This window comes from Andrographis paniculata, unplaced genomic scaffold, assembly GCF_009805555.1.
Source record: "Andrographis paniculata isolate CXL003 unplaced genomic scaffold, ASM980555v1 Contig49END, whole genome shotgun sequence".
NCBI lineage: Eukaryota > Viridiplantae > Streptophyta > Magnoliopsida > Lamiales > Acanthaceae > Andrographis > Andrographis paniculata.
Window position 1 is genome coordinate 1805799 of NW_026137583.1, and position 22975 is coordinate 1828773.

At 34.7% G+C, this 22975-nt stretch overlaps 2 protein-coding genes and 1 non-coding gene across 3 annotated transcripts; 1 reads left to right on the plus strand and 2 right to left on the minus strand.

Annotated features, from left to right (window-relative positions):
* Positions 1 to 4620: 4620 nt before the first annotated feature.
* On the minus strand, positions 4621 to 5441 carry LOC127252975 (uncharacterized). Its single transcript, XM_051277369.1, has one exon. The coding sequence runs from the start codon at positions 5424 to 5426 to the stop codon at positions 4869 to 4871; it is 558 nt and encodes a 185-aa protein (XP_051133326.1). The 5' UTR covers positions 5427 to 5441; the 3' UTR covers positions 4621 to 4868.
* Positions 5442 to 11643: 6202 nt separating this feature from the next.
* Positions 11644 to 15255, minus strand: LOC127252777 (pentatricopeptide repeat-containing protein At2g17140). Its single transcript, XM_051277089.1, has 2 exons — positions 12619 to 15255; positions 11644 to 12436 (listed from the first exon to the last, which is right to left on the minus strand). The coding sequence occupies exons 1-2, from the start codon at positions 15081 to 15083 to the stop codon at positions 12340 to 12342; spliced, it is 2562 nt and encodes an 853-aa protein (XP_051133046.1). The 5' UTR covers positions 15084 to 15255; the 3' UTR covers positions 11644 to 12339.
* A 5657-nt stretch (positions 15256 to 20912) lies between these two features.
* LOC127253128 (small nucleolar RNA U3) lies at positions 20913 to 21135 on the plus strand. Its single transcript, XR_007839221.1, has one exon. It is a non-coding gene; the product is annotated as a small nucleolar RNA U3 (small nucleolar RNA).
* Positions 21136 to 22975: the final 1840 nt, after the last annotated feature.

A 22975-nucleotide genomic window follows, 5' to 3' on the forward strand; every position in this document is an offset into this window, starting at 1 on the left:
ATGTTTATCTCACGCTGAATTTGCATATAATCGTATGTTGCATTCTTCGACACACATGTCTCCTTTTGAGGTTGTTTATGGCTTTAATCCTCTAACACCTTTGGATATGTTACCATTGCCTAGCAATGAGTATTTTAATAGTGATGACAGGAAACAGGCTGAATTTGTGAAGGAGATGCATTCAAAGGTTCGGGATAACATTGCAAAATCAAATGCTCGGTATGCTAAAAGTGCTAACAAAGGTCGAAAGCATGTAGTGTTCCATCCAGGCGATTGGGTGTGGTTGCACTTGAGAAAAAGTAGATTTCCCGGGAAACGGAAGTCTAAGCTGAGCCCAAGAGGAGACGGGCCATTCCAAGTTGTGGAACGCATCAATGACAATGCATATCGTATTGAGCTACCGGGTGAGTACCAAGTTCATAGTACATTCAACGTTGCTCACTTAAGTCCTTTTTATGTAGGAGATAAACATGCTATGAAAATGGGGGATTCAATTTTTCAAGAAGGGGGGATGACGAGGTCGTCAAAAGAGACGATGAACATGCACTTCCACCAAGTCCGATTACTCGAAACTGTGCCAAGAAGTTTCACACTAATATTATGGCATTAGTTCTACACTTGGAAGAGGAAAACATGCACAAAGTTGAAGCATGGAGGCCAATGGGAAGAGCGTTGTCAACATTGAAGTGCATCCACCCTTGAAGACCATAATTTATAACACCCATGGAGTTTTTACTCACATCATTACCCATGTGGGATAAGAGGTGTTTTATATTATTTAATAAAGTGGGCCCCTTTAATCTAATTAATTGGACATATCTTATTTACTTAATTAGTGGGATATAAATAATATGTAATTTTGTCCCACATTGGTTGTAGAGTCCTTTTGCTAAGCTAGCCTCCCCTATAAATGAGGCACTTGGCTTCACTTGTTAGACACCTTGAAAATTATATTAATTAAAGTTTCTTTTTATTCCATTATATTGGAATTAGTGTGTGAGCGAGGGTTACCCTTGCATACGCGTATCATTCTCAAATCGGGTCCTTGGGTTGATTCCTTGGGTTCGTGGCTTCCGAAACTGACCGGAGTTTCTAGCCAAATCGTTCGAGTCTCCATTACTTTAGAGATGTTGGGTCTAGGCAACGCTTGGGTTCACATCCGATCGATTGACGAATCGGACACCGGTAATATCTTTTTTTTTACTTAGTTTTTTATTTGAATTTAGTTTTAAGTTTCGGTTAGTATAGTTTAGTTACTTGGGCTGCGTCAATCATTTTTATCATTTTCGTTTGTTCGATTAAAAAATATTCAATTTCTATTTTAATAAAAATAATCATATACTAATATCAAAATACCCTTAATTTTTACTTAAATTACAAATATATCATTATACATTTACTTTATACATAAAGTCAAAAGACAAAATTGTCAAAACTTCTTACAGATTTTCATTAACCATTGAAATACTATTATTTCTTAATATATTACCAAACTCCAAAGGTGTATATTCATCCTGTATGGATGGAGTATAATGATTACTTTTTTTTTTTTTTTTGTCTGCAATAAAAAAACAGGCTTATTTTATATTTATGAAAAAAATAATACTTTCTCGGTCTCAAATATGGTGCAATTTTTATTTCTTTTGATATATCTCAAACAACCGGGATATTTTTCAAAATAAAAAATAATTAATTATATTTATTTTCTATTTACACATTTTATATCATGACATCACTCAAATAAAAAATAAAATATATATTTCTCTCTCCAAATTGCATCACCTAATTTTGAAATTATCCTATTTAACTCACCTAAAATTCTGAGTCGAAATTAAATATTGCACTGGGATAGAAGAAAAACTACTTTTACCACTTTTTATTTTTATTTTTTTTACTTTTCTTATTATTAAATACAAAAAATAGTCATCACATTCAAACTAATGCCAAAAGTAAATAAATCTATTTTTCAATACGCTAATTCTTGTTGCGCAGACACAAAAACTAAAAATAATAATTCCAAAATTATCCATAATTTCCCCGTGGTTTCGAAACTCAGCATAAATTCCTTATTTACTTTAAAAATTGCATAACATCCCTTTATACTTTCAAAAATATTGCATGAAATTCCTTTGTGATTTTGAAATTCAGCCTAAATCTCCACTGTACTTTAAAATTGCATGACCTCCCTTATACTTTAAAAAATGTTACATAAAATCCCCATCATACAAAAAATATAGATAGAAAATTATTAATCATCACACAAGAGAGGTTTCATAACGGTGGAATTTCATGCAACGTTGTTTAAAGTATAAGGGGATGCCATACAATTTTTAAAGTACAAGAAGATTTTACGCTAAATTTCGAAACCATATGGAAGTTATGAACAATTTTACCAATAATTAAAAGAGACATCCTTGAGGAAGAGTTTACAACTCATAGGTAATAATTATTCACTTGTGTATTTGTTGTCTTGGAGTTGGGCTATTATAGATATTTATTTGGGCAATATGTTGGTATAATTTTTGAATGAATTTTAGTGATATGACCTGCGTTGGAACCCCCAAGACGTAGGCCAAGTTGAAGGGCCGAACTGAATTAACAATTGTCTTGTGTTTCGATTTTACTATTTTTTTGGAGTACATATGTTGTTTGATTATTACACAAACTACCTGGCCGTGTGAGTTTGTTTATGTGTTATACATGTTTGGTTGTTGTTTTGTTTGAAGCAAATTTGAGTCTAACAAAATAAAAACTATACCTGGAAACCCAGAGACATGAATAATCAACTGGTGTCTGGTTAGGTAAGAGGGGTAAATGTCGTATGGACATAGCAGAAGGGATATCAGTGCCTGGATTAAAGATGAGGTCGACGGTCGGATATTTGACTGGCGCCTGGATAAGAAGTTGAAATCGGTTGGTGCCAGAAACAAGAAAAGGATCAACTAGCACCCGAATAGGTAAGAGAGACGACTGATGCCTAGAACGGAGGCCAGTTGCTGGTCGCTCTGATCCGAGAGGAAGTCAGAGAGCGCGCGGGTTCTGTGACATTGACATATTTTAGATATTCAGTTTTAGATTTAATAGATTTATATTTAGATTTGATCTTATCCATATATTATAGTGCTTAGATTTGAGTCTATCGAATCTGTTTTGTATTGCCTACCTTTTATTTTGATGATCAATAAGACACTCAAAATTTCTAACATAGTATCAGAGACTGTTTTTCTCATGCCGTAGATAGGTCCTACCAATTTGTATTTCTCCGAATACATTCAATCTGGATTGTAGCAAGATGTCTTGTGATTTTGAAATCATGTTATCTATCATCTGTCCGTTGGATGTCCAATTTGAATATTTAAAGCCAATAATTAGTTGATTGATGCGCAACAAAAAGGACATGAAACTGGCACCTGTAGTGAAGATAGAGTCGATGGGCTCCTAGAGAATAAGTACTACTGCGATCAATAGGTGCCTAGACCAGGATTCTGGTTAGTTGTTGGATAAACAACCCAAATTAATGATCAAGTAGATTGTTGAATGACGACTTTAAAATTAAGAAAATAATAATAATAAAAAGAAGAAAAATGGCAGCCGCCGGAAGGTACGTGTATCGTGGCCGTTCCCTGTATCTAAAGATTGCCGGTATATAATCCAGTTTTCGTTAAGAATATTTAGGGTTTGTTATAAAATTAAATAATGACGATTTAAATATTTTTAAATTTAAATTTAATTAAATTAGTAAAGAAGATATTATATTACTTTATAATTTAATTTAATTTTTATTTTATTTTTTCTATACTCAATGTTTGCATCATTAATGAGATAGAAATGATGTATCAATTCACAATATACCGTTTAAATTCTATAAATAGGTATATTGTAGTTATTGTAAATTCAGATTGAGCATCTCATCAATACAATTTTTATAATTTTTTACTTCTCTTTTCTGCATATTATTTTTTTTCATTTTTCCCTTTATCTTGATTTTTTTACTATCAAATGTTTGGGCACGGCCTATGGTGCAAATTAAAGATTTGATTACTCTAAATGCTCCAAAAAGGAAGGTTTTTTCTTATCATTTAGTGAAAAATTTTCAACTCAAGGTAACAATACAATACTTATATTGTTTCAAATTTATTGTTACGAGTACTGAAGCTGTTGGTGTGAATGTTGGCCCTAGTTATGTCTTGTATGTTGTAATTTTATGGAGTTCATGAATAGTGGATTAGATAATAGGGTGTGTTTGTTTGGGGATTGGATTTCCAATCTACTACTTATCCCATTTTTTCTCTCCAAAAACATCAAATCGAATATCTATTTTTTATTTTTTATATTATACTAAAAATCAATTTTACATTCAAAATATCACATCAACATCTATTTATATCACATCATACAACTATTCAAATTTAAAATTTTTACTATTCAAATCCCAACTCAAAATCCAAACCCTCAAACAAACACAATTACGCTCCCCAAATGGCACGTCATGTCAAGCTTTATTTTAATTTTCGTATCCTTGATGGTTATCTTTTTATCTCCATCATTATCTATGATAACAAATTTACATAAAATGAAGATGAATATCTGCAGGCTTTGGAAACTAACATGACACGAGACTTCCATAATACTGATTACCAAGAAAATTAAATGACAGCCCTAATTAGGAGTTCAACCAAATACAAGAGAACTTCCAAATCCAGCACAGATAGGCTGGCTAGCTAGCTCTACCTGAAAGCACAGATGAGGTAATTCCAGAAATTAAAAGCATAACAACAACAACAGTTAACGCACAAACCCTAAAATACAACACATAAAATTGCATCAAGTAATTAATCAAAGCTTCACAACTAGTTAACTACATATATTCATGGCAGAATGCCCCCAGCCCCTCCGCCGCCAACGCCGCCGGCGGCCCCTCCAAGCCCACCGGCGCCACCAAGACCTCCAAGCCCACCTGCTCCGCCGACGCCGCCAAGCCCGCCTGCCCCGCCAAGACCTCCAAGGCCACCTGCGCCGCCAATGCCGCCGCCGATGCCGAGCACGGGAATGACACCGGAAAAGCCCCCAATGCCAGCCCAGCCGCCGACGCCACCGTAGGTGATGAAGTTTTTCTGATCATCTAGAAGGGCAGCCGGGGCCGGGGCGTGGGCGTTAGGGATGATGACATTATTATTATTATTATTATTATTGGCGGCAGTATTGAGCTTAGTGGCTTTGGTTATGGTTTGTACTTCCTTTGGAATGTTCCTGACCGCCGACGAGGTTGCGGATAGTAAGCCTAAGATCAACAATACAATTTGGTAATAGTATAATAGTTTTTCCATATCAACTTGTCTTCTCACTTCAACTTCAACTAGATTCTCTCTATCACACAGTGAGGACAGGACAGGACAGGTGAGGTGAGGTGAAGTGAGGAAATGCATGTTGGTGAATATATATATATATATATATCTAGAGAGAGAGAGAGAGAGAGAGATAGAGAGAGAGAGGCATTTATGGACATGCAAAGAGACAGCATGAAATGCAAGACAGTCGTGAAAATTGAAGATCGAGGCGGTGTCGGGTGACCTACGTTAGTTGCTTACTTCCCAATACAATAATTATGTTACTTTTTTTTTTTTCCAATAAATTTATACATAATTTATTATACTTCCTCAAATTTAATTCAATTTTTTGTAAAATTACAAAAAAAAAAAAAAAAAAGAAAAAAGACTAATTTTATGGAGACAAGGGAATAGTAAACAATTTTATTTTTTATTATTTCAATTTTAATAAATAACAATCAATTTTTTTTTATTATTCTTGTACTTATTTAATTATTTTATTATTAACTTTTTTAATAAATTTCTTATAGTACCTTGTTTTACTTTTGATGTATAGTACTTTTATATTACAATATTACTTCCTCCGACAGTATATATATTTCTATTTTGGAACGTCCAATTACAAAGTAATTATTTAATTAAATATCATATTTTTTTTTATAAATACCCTTACTTTACATCATATCATTACTTTTTATACTAAAAATCAAGGGCAAAAATATCATTACATTACTTTTAACTATTCACTGTAATTAAAATACTATTATTTCTTAAACTCTACGCCAAAAGTAAATGTATACTTCTTAAGTGGACGGATGGAGTATTATTTATTTAAATCGTAGATATTGTGACATAATTAGTCCAGACAGAAATAGTATTATATATAGGGTAGAATTATATTGCACATCATTGTATCTTATGAAAAATATACATAATACTTTTTTTTTATTATATTATTAAATGAAATTTTCTTGTGTTAGAATAAAGTTTCTATAAAATATTTTTTTCGTTAAAAAATGACAGTAATTAATAATCGCAAACTTATAATGCAAATGACTTTTGAAGATGAATATATACTTTGATCTTTTAGACAAGAATCACAAGATTTGGGAAATAATATATCAACATCAACTATTTTATTTTTCTTATAATTTTAAGAATAGACTGTTATATAAAAATTTTCCTAATATTTTTTTTTTTTTTTTATAATATAAGTTCATCTGTACAAATGTGTAATTCTTAAAAAAACATAACATGAATTTCATCTAATTATTTCTTAAATAAAAAAATTGAAGAAATCAGTTGTCAACCTTATTTATTTCATTTCATTTTATTACTAAAAAAGTTATAATAAAATTTTAAATTTTTGTTTTTATTCAATACAAGGTCATTGTGTGATACATATTTGTGGCTACTTATAGGCAAATGTCGGACATTGAATGACCGTCTCACCTAAAAATTTGAATCGTTAGAAAAACACAATCATTAATCATATATCCGCAAACGGAAGTCCCAACAGATAGTATAATATGTAGATTTTGCAATAAATAAATTACAAATTTTCACAAAACACATGATTGTTTTATGCAATGTAGCCTCTATATATATACATCAAACTAACACAGCAGCAGACGAATGATCATATATATATATATATATATATGTATAAGCGATGATGATGCACTAGTAGTGTGTTGAGCTATTTCCAAGAATCATCGAAACTATGGCTAGCTACTGATTGAATGCTGCATTAATTATTGCAGTTGAGAAATTAAATTATATATAGATATATGTACTAATATTCTTGGGAATAGAATAGGCGTACTTCCACTACAAAAAAATAATATATTTGTAACGGAATTCCGTCCCTAAAGTTCACGTAGCTAACGTAATTCCATTCTTATTTCCGTCTCTAATGTCATTAGTAACGGAAAAAGTAGATTTAGAGACAAAAAAGTTTTGTTACAAAAATGATTTTTTCTTGTAGTGTTCTATTAAGGTCATCTCCAACTAGAATCGTTTAAAATCCAAGCCGAGCCAAATATTAAGTGTTCGTTAATGTTTGGGAACAAGGCTCGTATTCGTTCGTTAAGTTTTCGAACTTGTTCGTAGTGTTCGAGCTCGACTCATTAAGAATTTTTGTTGTTTGAGCTTGTGTTCGTGTTCGGCTCATTTAAGCTCGATTAAACTTGATCGAGTTCGTTCAAGCTCGTTTATCTTATTTTTCTAAATTTATATATAAATTATAAAGAAAATTTAAAATTATTTTATTCATATATTTTAAATTAATATTTTATTTGTTTATAAATTATAACTTTATATGTCTATATAATATTTATAATAAATATATTATCTAAATGAACGTTCGCGAACGTTTACGAACAAAACTCGGGCTCGTTCGTTAATCAAACGAGTCTGTTTATGTTGTTCGAATCGGCTCGTTAATGTTCACGAACGAGCTTTAACTGAACCCGAATTGAGCCGAACCAAGCCGAGTTCACGATAACGGCTCGGTTTGTTTAAGAGCTCTATCTCCAACCCAGAATTGATAGATTTGTCGTTGGTTGTCTCCAATCGACGCCAAATTGTCCTCTATTTTTTGGCGTTTGCTTCCTTTTTTTTCTTTTTTTCTTTTTTAAAATTTTAAAATTTATTTTTTATTTTTCTAAAAAAATTATTTTAAAATATAAAAATAAAAAGTTGTTTAAAATAATAGCAAAAATTAAATATTTGAAGAATAATAGTAAAAAATGGAGTTACGATTGAATAAAATTATTGTAGCAACGGTATATTTAGAATTAAAACACTGATGATGGATTGGAGATGGTCTAATATTTCAGTGCCAGAAGTAGCTGCTGGGTCGAATATAAAATTAAAGATGAAATTTAAGAAGTGGATGTCAAACATATACAGATATGTATAAAATAAAATAATAGTTGTGTATAGTAATTAGAAAAACCAAGAAGAGGCCAAGAGAAGTTTGGAATGACGTGAATAAATGCTGGCTAGCTAGCTAGCTTCATGCAATGCAACGAGAAGGTGGTGAAATAAATGAATGCATGCCATCCAAATTAAAGTCATGCATTCTCTACTGCTGACAAGTGTTGCATTTGTGCCATGCAATAACATATATATTTTTGTCTCGTAAAGAATGGTCTGGTGGTGTAGAGATCGGACGTGTGACCGTGATGTTATGGGTTCAAACCCCCGACGCCTCAGATCACCTACCACACATGGTTCGCCTAGTGTGACTTGCCTGTTGAGCCTAGTTTGCAGGGTATTATGTTTGACCGAGGGTTTACCGAGTGCGCACTTTCGGTAACGACTGCGGATTCCCACGTCATTAAAAAAAAAAAAAACATATATATTTAATGAATCACGCGTCTCCTCTTATCTCACTTCTTTCTTCCTTCATTTCACTTGGACTCTATTTCTCGCAAGGTTTTAATCCAAGTTTTTATTCACTTAAAAAAAAAAAAAAAAAAGAAAAAAGACAACAATGTCTCTATTTGCGAGGGACCAAAAAAGGAGTCATATTTGTAATTCTTTGCAACTACAAACCAATTTTGTGATCAAATTTAATAATTCTAACTATTTGCGAGGGACTTTTATTCCATCAAAATTTTCCTACTGAATCTGTACCCTAATTCTTTGCAACTGCGACTATGGCGGTGACAGCAACAGCAACAGCAACGTGGACGATAGATTTCGACTGAACCGTAAAGAATTTTCTTAGTTCATTTATGAAATATCTACTGCAATCTTGTATTTATGATTGATTGTTAAGTTGCATTTACGTGTATGCACTTAGGAGTGTTTAACTTCTTTGCTAACATGATGATCTAAATAAGTAGGTTTGACATTATTTAGGACATGTAGCTTTGTACAAAAAGTATGTATGTGTAAATAGAAAAATTAAATTCTTGCAGTGATATATTTGAATGTAAATGTGTTTTTTCAGTTAATTTTTCGATTCAAACTCTTCTGGTCAAACAAACTATTGCGAGAAATCTATTCATCCTAAACATACCTGAAATTGATCCATTCATATTGTAAGCCTACTATCTCTCCTATAACATAAATTAGCAGCCATGTTTCTATTTTATAATAAAGGTTTAAACATCATCGTCCGCAAGAGATGGCCCGGTGGTGTGGGAGTTGGATTTGTGACCGTTTATTTATTTATACATATTTCTATATATTTTTATGTCTAATAATATTTTTATATTATATTATACTTCCTCCGTCCCAATACAATAGTCTTATTTACCATTTTTGTCCGTCCCAAAACAATTGTCCTATTTTCATAAATAACCATATCACCATAAAACTACCCCTACTTTTTCATTTTTATTACACAATTGCCACTATTTTTTACACTAATACACTCACAAGGGCAAAAAAGTTTTTTATCCATACTTTTTACCAACTATTAATATAATATCAATATTTCTTAAATCCTATGTCCAACCCATATAAGACTATATTTATGGGACAGAGAGAGTATTAAATATTTGAATTTTAATCTATATAAATTTTGGTTGTTACACATTCAAGATGGACAAGCCTTAAATTTGCAAGAAACACTATACGAATCTAACAAAGAACTTAAAAGAATCTTTTATATTACGAAAGCTACTGCTCGGACTCAGGTTACCCAATCGAAAAACAATCCCAACACCAACTGTAATGCACAACACCAACCCAAACACAATCGACATCCACAGAAACGCAACAATCATGCGAACCACACCACAATCTAAGGAAAACATCAACGATCTAAGCATATTCTCTCCCAAACAGACAATATACACAATACACTGTAAGGAATGCTCAAATCAGTAAATCAAACCGAGGAACAGCCTCAGAACAGACTGTATGTCGAAGAACTCAACCAAAACCTTCACTTCGCCGGACAGGTCACCGGAAAAACCCAAGGAAGATCGATTGGAGTCGCCGTCGCGGGATAGGGCTTTCTAGCGCATCGGGGAGAGAGAAATAGTGAGTGTGAGAGTGAGAGTTGTCTCTCAAACCTGGTCACAGAGTGGATATATACATATATGACTCTGATCCAAACCCGGTTCGCTCGGATTGAAGCGGTTCAGCAATAGACCGGTAGCTTCACAAAGAACCGGATATGGTTCGCGATTACCGGGTATGAGTTTCGGGTTGTGCGGGTCGGGTTTGTGCATCACCGGCCTCTCAAATCATTGACCAAAAATAACTCTACAATTTTAATATATTGAAACATATAATTTACTATTTTAAAAATTGAAATTATTTGAATAAATTAACATATATTAGATAATTTCTGTAAAATTGATAATTTTATAAAAATTTTAGTTAGTAGTTTTTTAAAAAAAATTTGTTGAAGGTAACTAGTTCTTGAGAAATGTAATAAATAGTGAATAATTGTATCTCTTTTTAAAAGATAATGAGAAAGATAATTAGTTATTATAGTAAAAACCGAAAAAGTAATCATAAAGGTAATAAGAAAAGTGACCGTGAGAAATGCTTTTAAAAGATATGTCTTCATTTGGAAACAAAATATAACAAACTTGTGTTGATTGCATCGCAAGTATAAAATATTCATAACTGCGGAGTTTTTTTTTTTTTTTTTCTATTTTTCAGATTTATTACATGGATCCCTATGAGAATCTTCTTTGTAATGCAATATTGAGCTTCCGTAAAAAGATGGTAAAAGAAATATTGTAAGAATATTGCTATGAGTGATAGAGAATCTTTTATTTAAACCCATAAGAAAATGCATTAGTTATAAATTTTTCTCATACTTCGGATATTCAACAGGAGCATCACATATACACTGATTAAAGACCTAATAGCACTTAGTTGATCCAGAGCCAGAGCAGCCTCAGTTTCTAGTAATACTTAGTTATACTATCACTAGCTTAGTTAAGTTTAGTTATTTCTTGAATTATGCCATACATTTCAATTCTATTAATTTTGTCATATGTCTTGCATCTATACTATTTTTTAACTAAATTAGGATTAACTAGAACCGTATATTTCCTTCGACAAAATCCAACTTATTTTCACTAGAGTTGAGAAGGCCAAAGCTCTACTCCATATAAAGATGTTTTGGTTGCTAGTCAAAATATACGTAATTAGTGAGGTATTTAATGACTCAGAGGGATAGGATTAGTATTATTATGAGCTCTGATACTATGTTAAAAAATGTAAATCAATATACGAATAGTGCAGGTAGAATTTGAGTGAGAAACGCCTAAACTCAGTTTAACTTTATTCAACATCGATTTGGTAATACAAAATGACAAAAAACAAAAAAAATGCTATGTCATAGATCTGAAAGGATCAAATGAAGCAATCAACACATGAATCAACTAAGAGCAAATACAACGTTATAGTGAACGCTACGTAAACCAAGTCAAGTATCACAAACATAGTAACCAACACTTTGAAAGGAACAATACACCCATACTCCACACAGCTAGAAAGTAACATAAGCTTTCTCGAATAGCAGATACCCAAACTAGAAAGGTTGTGTGCTGCCTTCGCCCAGCATATTACCAGTGCCCAATCGAATGAAATATCACCTTGTATTACCCGCATTTCAACAATACATTAAATATAAAACAAATGTATTTCGTCAATAACTAAAATAACCTTAATATCTATAAACAATTGGATTGAATGTACCTCTAATTACAGTTAACAACTGCACTATTGTTAGGACAGTGTGGATTGCCCTTCACTTAATGTCTTCTGCTAATGAAAAGCTGGATTTCTTTCTTTATAAGCACAGGCATGGCAGCTCAACCAGGACAAGGTTTATCAGAAATATTGAACCAAACCATATATCCATATCCTGCTCTGCCTCTGCCTCTGGTGTTTCGACTTGTAACACAGACATAATTCCAATTTAAACTTATTGTCATGTCGGCACAGTGCTGTGATCTGTAGTGTCACTGATCTGGCCTTACCGCACAACAACCATCTCAGAATCAGATCGATCACCAAAAGCAGCAGCATCTCAATTCTGGCTCAGATGGGAAAGTGATAAGTTTCCATAACCCCACCCTTTCTGCACACGCTTCATAGTTTTCATGGCCATCCCACTCCCATCATCTCTGTAAATACATAGAGAAATATTAGAGCCAGTTTAAACAATCAAATTACAATAAATGCTGCTCAAACAAACATAAAATTCAATAATACATCACTAGCAAAGAACCATATACATATATATATATATATATATATCTTGATATGCAGAATTGACAATACATATGAACATTTATGAGAATCATACCTGTGCACAACACTTTGCCAATCACTTCCCTTTTTACCATGACTTAACCCCATCATTTTTCTAGGAACCTTATCTTCCCCATTCACTTCCGAACCAATCTCCAGCATTCTTTCAGTAAGTTCATTAACCTCATGTTTGTTTCCCTGTTTATCTAACTCCTCAATGACGGGCATAAAAGCTGCAGGATCAAATTTGCATTCACTCTGCAGCATTTTTCTTAGAATCTCATGCGCAGATTCTAAGTCGCCATTTTTGCATAGCGCATTAACAAGATCCTTGTAATGAAAATTACTCAGTTCAAAATTTCTGCTCAATACAGCTTCAAATAGCTGCTTTGCAAGCAAGATTTCCCCTCCAGCAGTCAGCTCGTTGAATATCAAACTATAAAGTATTTCCTTGTGACCGCAGATACTGATAGCAGTCTCAAACACATCCTGCGCGGGTCTAAACTCCCCTGTCCTGCAAAAGGTTTTGATTAGCAGCTTGAAGGAAGTAATATTAGGTGTGATTCCCCTCTGCAGCATCTCATCTAAAACAAAAGCTGCTTCGTCACTTTTATCTCCCTCACATAAAGAGTGCAGAACGATGTTGTAAGTGTATACATTAGGGGATAACCCTCTTTCTTTCATCTCATCTATTAGGCCAAACATTTCAAATATTTGATTGTTACGACCTAGTCCAGATATCAAGCAATTATAAGTTCGTAATGTTTTGTCGCAGCCCTTCTTCTCCATGTCTTTAAGAACCTGAAATGCAGCTGATATCTTGTTCCTCTTGCACAAGTGGTGCACAAAAATGTCGTATATGGTTGAATCAGGATATATCTTCCTCCGCAACATCTCAACAAACATGCTTTTGGCTTCCTCCAGCAAACCATCTCGGCATAAACCATTAATGACAGTTGAATACGTAATCAGATCAGGCAAACATTTTTTCCTGTGTTCATTCACTAGACCGATATACGAGTTACCCAAGTTCCCGAGAGCAGCACTTCCATGATTCCACATTTCACCCACGATTTCAACAGCTTTATCGACCTTTCCAGATCTACATAACCCATCAATAACAGTATTGCAGCTCACCATATCCAATCCTTCGCCTCCATTCATCTTTTGCAATAATCTCTCCGCTTCTTCTGTTTTACCTTCTCTCCACAAGCTACACAGCAGAATATTGCACGTGTAACTATTCGGTAAACATCCACTCCTAATCATCTCACTCAGAATTATATTGGCCTCCGCAGACTTTCCTTTCCTACAATATCCCTGCAGCATTGTGCTATATGTCGCCACATCAGGAAAACATCCACAAGATTTCATCAAAGCAACAATTCTCCTAGCATCCACAAGCATGCCATGTTTGCATAGCCCATCAATCAAAATATTGTACGAGTAAATATTCGGTTCCACGCCAATATCTGCCATCTCTTCTAAGATCATTTCAGCCTTCAAAAGCTTCCCATTCCTTACCATACCCCGTAACCATGTGTTATAACTATTCAAAGTTGAGAAAAACCGGTCTCTTTTCATGGACTGAACCAGAGCCTCTGCTTCTTCCAACAATCCCTCCCTACAAAACCCATCCAACATCAAGTTATATGTGATCGAATTAGGCTTGGGCAAGCCCAATACCTCATCCACTTGCATATCTGTAAATATCCTCGAGGCTTCCAAAATCTTCCCTGTTTTACAAAGAGCAGAAATTCTAGAGTTAAAGGTAACAATATTTGGGGTTAGATCATCATCTTTCATCATCTCCACTAATCTCTCTGCTTCATCATTATCTCCTTTCTTACAGAAAAAACTAATCAGTGTGTTGTATATAACCATATTAGGAGTAACGGCTGTCCTCCTCATTAAATCAAGAAGCTCCAAAGCTTTACAGCCAAACCCTAGCCTACAATACCCACGGATCAAAATTCCAAAGCTGTACTCATTCGACTCACATCCTTTCTCGCGCATTTTATCGAACACCTCTCGTGCATACTCCAACAAACCACAATCGCACAATGCAGTAATCAATAGGTTGAAAGTATATGTTTCCAGGCGTACCTTCGAAATTGTCATGTCTTTATACAGCCACGACATGAAATCAGTGCAATTTTCCTTGATCGAAGCTTTGATAAGTAAATTGTACAGTGAAATTGGGGGCGTGTGCGGTGATTGGGCTCGAAAGTATTGGAAATGGGACATGGCCTTGTGAATGTGGCCTTCGCTGGCTAAAACCCTCACAATTGAATACAGAAGTTTATATTGCGGCACGGGTAGACGTAGGAGATGATCGCGGAGTGCGTTGATCTCGGAGAACATTCCAGCGCGGACGAGAATGGGAATGATTCGAGGTGCGGAACAGCAGATGGAACTAGTGTCGGAAGAATCGAGAGTACGCTTGAGGAGCATCCATGCGAGGTGAGGATCGTTGGAGTTCTTCATAAGCATTTTGACCATCCCTGTGGAACGTTCCATTGAGTGCTTCGTATATGTGATGTCTACATCATTATGAGATATAAGAACGAACGTTCCTTCCAGTGAGATTGATTGGTAGAAAGGAGGCGACGGAAACACGACGAGCTGAAGCAGTCAGTGGTCGTTGTACGAAGAAGGCCAGAGTTAGCAGAGAGAACCCATGGATGGCAGTAGCATTAGCAAAGAAGCTTCAGAGGAGGAGGAAGAGGAGGTTGTACTTATTGGTGTCGTAGAATATTTTCTAAGCAAAGTCAACACTCCCTTTCGAATGTTCCTAAGAGCATCCGTTAGAGATTGTTTTTAGTTCATTTATCTATCTTTCTCACATTTAAATTACTTGCTGGATAAAACTGTCTATATCCCCTAATTTGGAAATTCGGTCCGTTTTCTCATGTGTTTTAAAAACAGCCTAGTACTCCCTTGTGTTTTCAAAAATTTTGCGTCTAACCCCCCAAACAAAAAAAGTTAACGGAAGATGGAATACACGTATGGAGTAAGCGAATAGACTTGATGTTGCTTCTCTTAAACTACCCAAATTTCCTAATTTACCCTTCCAATCCCATTAAGTACATCCATTCTCTATCAATCGATCTAACACAACCGAAGCAAACCCAGAACTGACGCTGGTCAATTACTGATTTCTGATTTCCAGGTAGGTGTTTGCAAAATAGATATGATGTTTTCGTTTCCACCTTCTTCATTGGCTTCGTTTCTCCCTTAATTTTTTTTTCATGTGTTTTTTGGTATCAGAATATGTTTTCGGTTATGGTAAATGTTGTTTCTGCCTTGATGAAATTTTTCGAATATGGTTATCTTCTTTGTAGTGGCCAAAATTAGTATCTTAAATGGCTATTCTTTGAATCGAGTAAGAATGTTTTATATATATATATATGTCCTAATGTCTTCGGTCCTGTTTGTAATTTTGAAGTTTTTTAATTTGTAGTGAACTGTGTGCATTTATCTTGATTCAGAAGATTTTATAGTTCTCTGAAATTGAATGATATTTCCAATCTGCAGATGTCTACAGGTAGTAGTAATTCTCACGCGAAAAAAAAAAAAAAGAATGAGTTTTGAGTTGAGGTATAAATGACCAAAGTGCAAATGTGGTGTACTTGCTGCAATACGTGTGGTTGTTTCATCGAAAGAGACCGAAGGTAGATTATTCTGCAACTGTCGGATAGGGGTTTTTGATTTTTTTCGTTGGCTGGAACCTCTCAACATAAGCCACCAAGATCATGAAATGCACGCGGATACTGAAGCCGACTATTCCGTGTGTTTAATTGATAAGTTCAAGGAGATTAAGATGGTGAACGAGCAGATCGTTTCCGAGTTGAAGGTGTCGCGACGCTATTTGAAAAACATCATGATGGTTTTTGTTATTTTTATTGTAATTGTGTAATTTAAAATAGCATTTTAAACAGCCTACTGTTGCTTATCCGGTGGGGATGTGGTTTTTAAATTACTTGTGTTGTTCTTGTAGTTGTTGTATTTTAGAAGGTGTAGTGCTCGTTGGTATTTCGATGCGTGTACTTGATGCATGCTTCTATTGTATTAGTAAGCATTCCCTTCGAATTATTGTCAAGTTGTAGATTGGATTTTGGCTGTTTCTTGTCGTAGTAAGTGTACATTCGTCGAAGCTATGACCCTAATACACTTCCCTGCTATCAACAATAGTAGCCCACGGAAAAAACAGTCCTTACCAACATTTTTCCATTAATGTTAGATTAAAAACGCATCCTAAAACAGTAGTAATACCTTACCACTTCCATGTTATGCGCATCCTAAAACAATATTAATTACCTTACTACTTCCATGTCATGCGGAACCAACAAACAAAAGCAAATCAACCAAGTCGCTAACACAGAAACACCACATTACATGCAGTTTTAATAACAAAAGTAACGTTGAACAATCCCAAGTCCATTACGCATTTACGAACCACCACTCCGACACGCTGAACAATCCCAAGTCCATTACGCATTTACGAACTATCACTCCGACGGTTGCGTGGAGTGTTCGAGAATCGAACTGATTTCAGGAGCGATGCTAGGGACGCCCTCATGGAAGATCTTGCTAGCTGGTTGCCTTTTTCTCCGAAAGCTGTTTCTCTCTGATCTGCGATATATGATTCGTTTTTGTTTGTGGTAGTTAATGAATTAGTGTTTTCTATTCACTTGTTAGTGCTGGAGTTAAGTGAATTTGACTTGATCTTGGGTATCGATTGGTTGGAGAAGTATCGAGCCAATGGTATTTTCACTTAGGCAAGCTAACTCTTAGGACGATGGATGGATTGAGGATGTTGTACTACAAGTAATTGAGGACATTAAAGTCTAAGGTGGTTATCTCAACAGTGATGTTCTCGATAATTCGAAAAGGGTATCTAGTCTTTTTATGTTATGTTTGTGACACACGAGCTAAGGAACTGAGCTTGGAAACCATTCATGTAGTTTGAGATTTTTTCGATGTTTTTCCCCATGAGATTTTGAGATTTTCACAGGACTTAGAGATTGATTTTGAGGTAAACGTAGTACCGGGAGCCAATCGGTATCGAAGGTCCTTTGTCGTATGGCTTTGATTGAAAAAAAAACAAGTTGAAGAAACAGTTCAATGAACTATTAGAGAAATGATACATACAACCGAGTAGCTCACCATGGGGAGCCCCTATGCTATTCATACAGAAGAAATATAGGTCTTTGAGGCTTTATATTGACTATCGAGCAATCAACCAAATGACAGTGAAAAATAAGTATCTAATTCCGATGATCAAGGACTTTTTCGATCAATTGATAGGGGTACGATTTTTTTCGAAGGTGGGTTTGAGATAAGTATATCATCAAATTCGTATGAAGGAAACTGATATCCTAAAGACGATTTTTTGGATGCGATATGGATACTTTGAGTCACTATGATGCTGGTTGGGCTCACAAATACCCCAACTATGTTTATGGATCTAATGCAAATATTTTTTAGGTAGTGGCTGGATAAAATTTTGGTCGTGTTTATCAATGAAATCTTGATATATTCGAATGATCCTGATGCACATTTCCGATACTTGGGAATGGTATTGAAGAAGCTTCAAGAAAAGAACTATATACAAAATTGTCAAAATGTGAGACACCCATCTCAAGATGCTAAAGGCTCCTACTCTTGATTCGGCCTAGGCAGTTTCTTCTTTTACTCATCATCGCCGAGATAATCGCAAGGATGCCCGACCACCTCAGTCTGATAAATGTCGCAGTTGCGCGAATACTGATCATCTTTATATCCACTGTCCTAAGGTTGAATGTCACTACTGTCGTCAGAAGGGCCACACACATTTGCATTGTCCCAAGAATTCCAAGGCTAGTCAGTCCTCTTCCGGCTCTTTTTCTACCATTGCTGCTACCACTAGCATATCACAGTCGTCTCAGCCGCCTCCTACTATTGAGGACCTCTGTCACATACTAACTCAACTTTGATCATTTCACCCTTCCTTAGCCTCGATATCAGGTAACAACACATGGTATGTTGATTATGTCTGTTGTAATCACGTGACACATGATCCTCGCCTTTTACATTCCTCCAAACCTGTCACCTCGTCTCCTCCTATACTTACCGCTGATGACATTCCCATGCACATTACCCATATTGGCCATATCTCGTCCCCCACCTCGATGATGTTTATGTCATTCCCAAATTAGCCCTAAACTTTGCATCTTTCGATCAGTTGGTTGAGTAGGATTTTACTATAATTTTCTCTTGTTCTGGTGTTCAATTTCAGGACACGCAGATAGGTCAGATATTTGGGACAGGTCGCAAGACAAGCAACCTATTTGAGCTTGACCATCTTCGCGTTCGTCATACACCATCTATTTCCGCTACAATCTCACATTCCTCTTTCTATCACTGGCACCTCAGAGTTGGTCATATCTCTCTATCTAAACTTAAGTCTCTTGCAAATATAGGTGTTTTAGGTTCAGTTCATTTTAAGTCTTTTGATTGTTTGCATTGTAAACTTGAAAAATAACCAACTTTACCTTTTTTGAACAACTTGTCTATTGATGATAAACCTTTTTCGTTAATACATTCTCACATACGAGGGCCCTCTCCTGTTGCTACTCTTACTGGATTCGTTACTTTGTGCTTTTGATTGATGATTACGGGCAATTTACTTGGATTTACTTTATGCGTAACCGGTCTGAACCCGCCTCTATTTACTATACATTCGCTAAAATGGTGCAAACTCAGTTCTTGTGTTCTATTCAGACTCTTCGCACTGACAATGCCCTTGAATAAAATGATTTTTTTTCTTCTTAGTTTTCTGTTCACCCAGGGTACTCTTGTCCAGCATTCATGTCCCTACACATCTTAACAAAATGGTAGGGCAGAGCGTAAACATCGTTATATTTTAGACACAGTTCAAGCCATGTTGTTATCTGTCAATTGTCTAGATCGGTTTTGGGGTGAGGCTGCTCTTACTGTTGTTTATAATATTAACCATTTATCATCCCCTGTCATTCAGGATCCCACGCATTTTGAGAGGCTCTTCCGCCAGGTACCTTATTACTCTCATTTTCATCTTTTTGGTTATGTCAATTTTGTTTACCTTTCTCTTCTTGAGAGAAATAAATTAGAACCACGCACCCGTATGTGTTGTTTTCTAGGGTATAGGGTATAACATAAAGGTTATCGATGTTGGGATCCCATCTCGAATCGTCTACGTATCTCTCGGGATGTTACCTTTTAGGAGCATTAGTTCTTTTCCTCTTAAATCTAAATTTTCCATTCCCTTTGAGTCAGAGTCCACGTTCTTTGTTTTGGATTCCTCTCTTCCTCCTGCAAGTCTCAAACCCCCCGTCTGTTCCTATTGGTCTGTCTGATGCTGATCCTTCCCCACTAGTTGACCCACCTGTGCGTGTGCCCAATCCTCCGGAAGTTCCAGTTCCTGCTGCCACTGATGGGCGATCGACTTGTATAAGTTGTTCTCCTTCTCATCTATTTGATTATCATTGTTTTTCTGTCATTTTATCTCACCACGAATATATAACTGAATCGATTAGAAATAGGACAAACTTTTATGAATTCCAAACAGAGTTTACCTTGAACATCAGTGGTCGTTCTGTTAGCTTCACCGTATGGGAAAGTAGGCGAGAGACCAAAGGCAACAAGAATAAGTGTTACCATCATAGAACTAATCACACCAGCTTTGGCTACAATTTTTGCTGCTAGATTGGATGAGTAATGTGAATTGCTTTTGGATATTATCTCTTTTAATACACCTAGGGTGGAAGAAGTAGAAAGAAGAAAGTCTCAGCATTGACATTCTGTATATGTATATTGAGATATTATTACTATCATATTATGTAAATATATTTTTAATTATTAATATAATATCATATAAAAATATTTATATATTATTAGAGTTACTTAATAATACGATATAATAATAATAATAAATATTTCAATACAGTATACATAGAATTTCTATATTTCATTTATTGCCTTTTTAAAAAAAAAAAAAAAGCTATGTGTTTTGCATTAATTTGCACTTTATGTATTTATAATCATAGTTTGATTTTACATATAGGGGTAAAAAATATTCGGATCTTTAATTTTTTGTTAGTTTTATTTTATTTTTTGCAATTTTTTTAAATAATATAATTTAAATGATTTTTTTAAGTATATAGATTATAATATTATGTAGAAAATTTTATTGATTTTAATTTAATTATATTGATTTTTAGATAATTAATCAATAGTGTACATTCCAGATAGACTATCCAACGATAATAATAAAAGTCCCACATCGGGAACATATAACTAGAAGGCAATACAAATAACCAAGAAGGCACGACCTTATTTGAACAGGATCTATTCTATAGGCTCGTATCTCTGCATCCTTGAGTTCTAAGGAGGCAAGAAACCATGTCTGGTGGATGAACCATGGCTGCTCGACTAGAGCGTGATTAGCTGGTCCCGTGGCTCGGCTTGGCTGTGCCATTGGACTCGCAGAGGATCGTTCTTGGCTCGGCTTCGGTCAGGTCCGGATGGTCCTGCAGCTGTCTGACAGACACCCTTACTTTTGCTTGTTTTCTTCTTTTCATCTTATACACATATTTTGTATTTTGGGTTTTGCTTGTTTCCTTCTTTTCATCTTATTTTGGGTGTTGGGTCTTAGGGTTAAAAGGGATGTCTTTTTTCCTTTTTATTTTCGGTCTTCTTTTACCCCTAGTGTGATACAAGAAGTCGTATATGTGGTTACATATGATATGTGTGTGTATAAATTTCAACCCTTTGATGAATTAGGGCCTCGGAGCGTTGGGTTTACCATCACTGGGTTGGTTTGAGTACAAATTCATTTAAGATAACACCAGAAATAGAGGAGCAAGGGACATAGGTAGTTGGGGAAACTGCATATAACATGACAGGACTAATGGTAGTAGCATGTGATGTGAGTTCATTGCAAAGCTAACTGGAGTCTGCACATTTTTATGAATTCATGACAGCAAAAGATATCTACAAGAAAGTAAAAATGTAGTCAGTTTGCTGTGTTGCAAGAAGTTGGTATTCGGGTGTATGGTGTATGGATACCGGTTCATTATTCAGGTAGCGTTCATTAAGTATTCAATTTTGATACTGGACATTACTATCGGGTAGTACTGGTATCGTTCAATGATGGACGATTAGTCAGAAATTTTTGTTGTTCCAGATTCATGTTTTGTGCATATTTTTGTGTTTTTAACAGTAATACTGATTACTGATATTCATCATTGATGTTTTGATTGGTGTTCTTATCCAAGCATTTGATGGTATTGAAAACAAACTAATTATTAGATTAAAAACTCATCATCAGAAACAGGATGATGCAGTGGTTCATGATATATGCATTAATTGATAGTTTGATACTACTTATCCATCTTATGACAAAATTATTCTTGCAAGTAGTGACAACCTTATTTCACTAATATATGGCAGGACAATTAAGGCGACGTAGATTGTGGGAAGTCTTGAGTTTCAAATGGAGCTGGGCAGCACTAACAAGCAGGACATATCATTGTGGCAAGTATCTCTGCACATTTACATTCAGACACACTCATATCGTCGTTCAAGATTCTTATTTGTTTTCTACATATTTTTGTATTTTAGTAGTAATAGTTATGTTAAGAATATGGCTGTATATGTAGGCTTTTTATGCATAGTGATTATTGATTTTCTTCATTAATGTTTGATTAGTGTTGGATATAATATATATATATATGTATATGTGCAACTATATCCGAAACATTTGATGGCATTGGAGCCATAGAGTTGTTGAATATATGAAAATAAGAAATGGTAGGTTACTCTTTATATTGGAACCATAAGAGTTAAAAGACTTTGTCGAAATTGAAGTTTTTAACTCGATTGGAACCATAAGAGTGCTTACAAAACTTGTAGGAGAGAAACATAGAACTAATCACACTAGCTTTGGCTGGCAGTTGTGTTGCTAGATTTGATGACTAATGCAAATTGTTGTTCGATCTTAATTATTCCTATTTTATATAAACGTAGGGAATAAGTAGTAGAAGAAGAAGTCTTTCATTGACACTCTGGATTTATTGAATTTCTATGCTTTCATTTATTTATCTTCAGTTTTTAAGTTACGTGCTTTGAATATATTTCCATTAAATGTTTGGAGTATTTGTTCAAAATTTCACTATTCATCGAAAAAATTTCTCCCAAAAATATCAAATCAAATATCTATTTTTAATTTTTTATATTATACTAAAAATTAATTTTACATTCAAAATATCACATCAACACCTATTTATATCACATCATACAATTATTTCAATTCAATTTTTTTACTATTTAAATCCCAACTCAAAATCCAAACCCCCAAACAAACACACCTTTTATGCATATACAAGCAT

Coding starts and splice junctions, on each gene's coding strand:
- LOC127252975 (XM_051277369.1), bottom strand. CDS start 5,426: ATGCATTTCCTCACTTCACCTCACCTCACCTGTCCTGTCCTGTCCTCA.
- LOC127252777 (XM_051277089.1), bottom strand. CDS start 15,083: ATGGAACGTTCCACAGGGATGGTCAAAATGCTTATGAAGAACTCCAAC. Junction 12,437..12,618: donor TGGCAAAGTGTTGTGCACAG/GTATGATTCTCA, acceptor ATGTATTTACAG/AGATGATGGGAGTGGGATGG.